The following is a 1,443-nucleotide window of genomic DNA, read 5'->3' on the forward strand; positions in this document are numbered from 1 at the left end:
TGACGGCGGCCTGCCATCCGCAGAGCCGTGCGGCCGTCCGAGCTGGTGGGAAGCGTGTGGACCAAAGAGGACAAAGAGAAGAACTCGCCCAACTTGCTCCGGATGATCCGACACACCACCAACCTCACGCTGTGGTTTGAGAAGTGAGCGTCGCACCGACGAGTGCTTATTTGCGGCGCCGCCCGAATTAAGTGTCGGAAATTGGGTGGCAGGTGCATCGTGGAGACCATGAACCTGGAGGAGCGCGTGGCGGTGTGGACGCGCGTCATCGAGATTCTGCAGGTCTTTCAGGAGCTCAACAACTTCAACGGCGTGCTGGAGGTGGTCAGCGCCATCAACTCTGTGCCCGTCTACCGCCTGGACCACACCTACGAGGTCAGCAAGACCGACGACGCATGCCGGATTTGCTCAAAAAGCTTATTTCCAGAAATGCTCGACCCTCCTCGAATTGAGTTTGACCAAATTTCCTCAAATAACTATTTCCAGATAATTATTTCACCTAAGCACTTATTGTGGTCCAGTGTAGGACTTGAATGAGTTCAAGCGACAAAAACTCGTGGCCTCATTCATCTTTATTTTTGTGATCCTTGAACAGTTTTTGAACAATAGTTCATTTTTGTTCGAGACTTTGCCAGGCTTTGTTTGACTTCCAGCAGAGCGCGTTGCGTGACCGCCAATTTCCTACCTCAGCCTGGTTCCTTGTTTGGATTGTACATTAAAGACCACTGTCCTGTTTTTGTTGAAATTCCTCATTTAAAAATAGTGCCTTCAACCAACACGAGATTGGAGGGTGAAAGTTGCAGCTGTCTTCTAGTGTGGCCCGAATGTGGATGTCAGCAATGGTGATGGCTTGCAGCAACAAAATAAATAAATACTACGGGTGAACGTAGTTTAAAAAAAAAAAAAAAAAAAATGAACCAAACTAATTTATTCTAACGTTTGTGAACTGAACTTTGAACTCGTTCATGTCGAAAATGAACTTCCCCAACACCGGTTTGGTCTTTTGTGACTCTGCGTTTCACATTACTTTTGCGATTAGCATTAGCTTTTTTTCTCTGTTGTTGCGTGGCGTGTTGCATGCTTGGCTGATCCTCGTCCTCCTTTGTGGTGACACCGCTACTCGCTAGAAGACGAGCTTGTTTTCCACCGCAGAGGTGGGGGTTAGTTAGAGGAGGGGGATCCCCACACCACGCAACTCATAGCTGCTGCCCATCGACATGTTACAGGGGACAGTTAACGTAGCATGTAGCGCCCCCTCGCCCCTCCACCCAGTAAACGAGCAACCAGGAATGTCGTTATTTTGGGAGGATGGGTGAATATCTGTCCAAAAGTCAGATGCCACTTCTGATTGAGGAGCTTGCGAGGATAAGAGCAATGTTTGGGAACGGGGGGCGTAACTTTCGCGGTCATGACTTTGAGCTGAAAACAAGTATTAGTTCAGCC

General features: G+C 48.6%; 2 protein-coding genes across 2 annotated transcripts in view; both read left to right on the forward strand.

Moving 5' to 3' along the window:
• The window catches only part of LOC109517235 (son of sevenless homolog 2-like), a 2,659-nt gene extending 2,107 nt beyond the window's left edge, over positions 1-552 (forward strand). The window contains exons 5-6 of the mRNA XM_019872262.1: positions 24-143; positions 213-552. Of these exons, the coding sequence (XP_019727821.1) occupies positions 24-143; positions 213-537 (445 nt within the window). The 3' untranslated portion in view covers positions 538-552. The remainder of the gene's footprint in view (positions 1-23; positions 144-212) is intronic.
• A 756-nt stretch (positions 553-1,308) lies between these two features.
• Positions 1,309-1,443, forward strand: part of LOC109517236 (son of sevenless homolog 2-like) — a gene marked incomplete at its 3' end in the record, with an annotated part of 13,156 nt that continues 13,021 nt past the window's right edge. The window contains exon 1 of the mRNA XM_019872263.1: positions 1,309-1,376. Coding sequence (XP_019727822.1) covers positions 1,309-1,376 — 68 coding nt within the window. The remainder of the gene's footprint in view (positions 1,377-1,443) is intronic.

This window comes from Hippocampus comes, unplaced genomic scaffold (genome assembly GCF_001891065.2).
Source record: "Hippocampus comes isolate QL1 unplaced genomic scaffold, H_comes_QL1_v1.1 scaffold92, whole genome shotgun sequence".
Taxonomy (NCBI): Eukaryota; Metazoa; Chordata; class Actinopteri; order Syngnathiformes; family Syngnathidae; genus Hippocampus; species Hippocampus comes.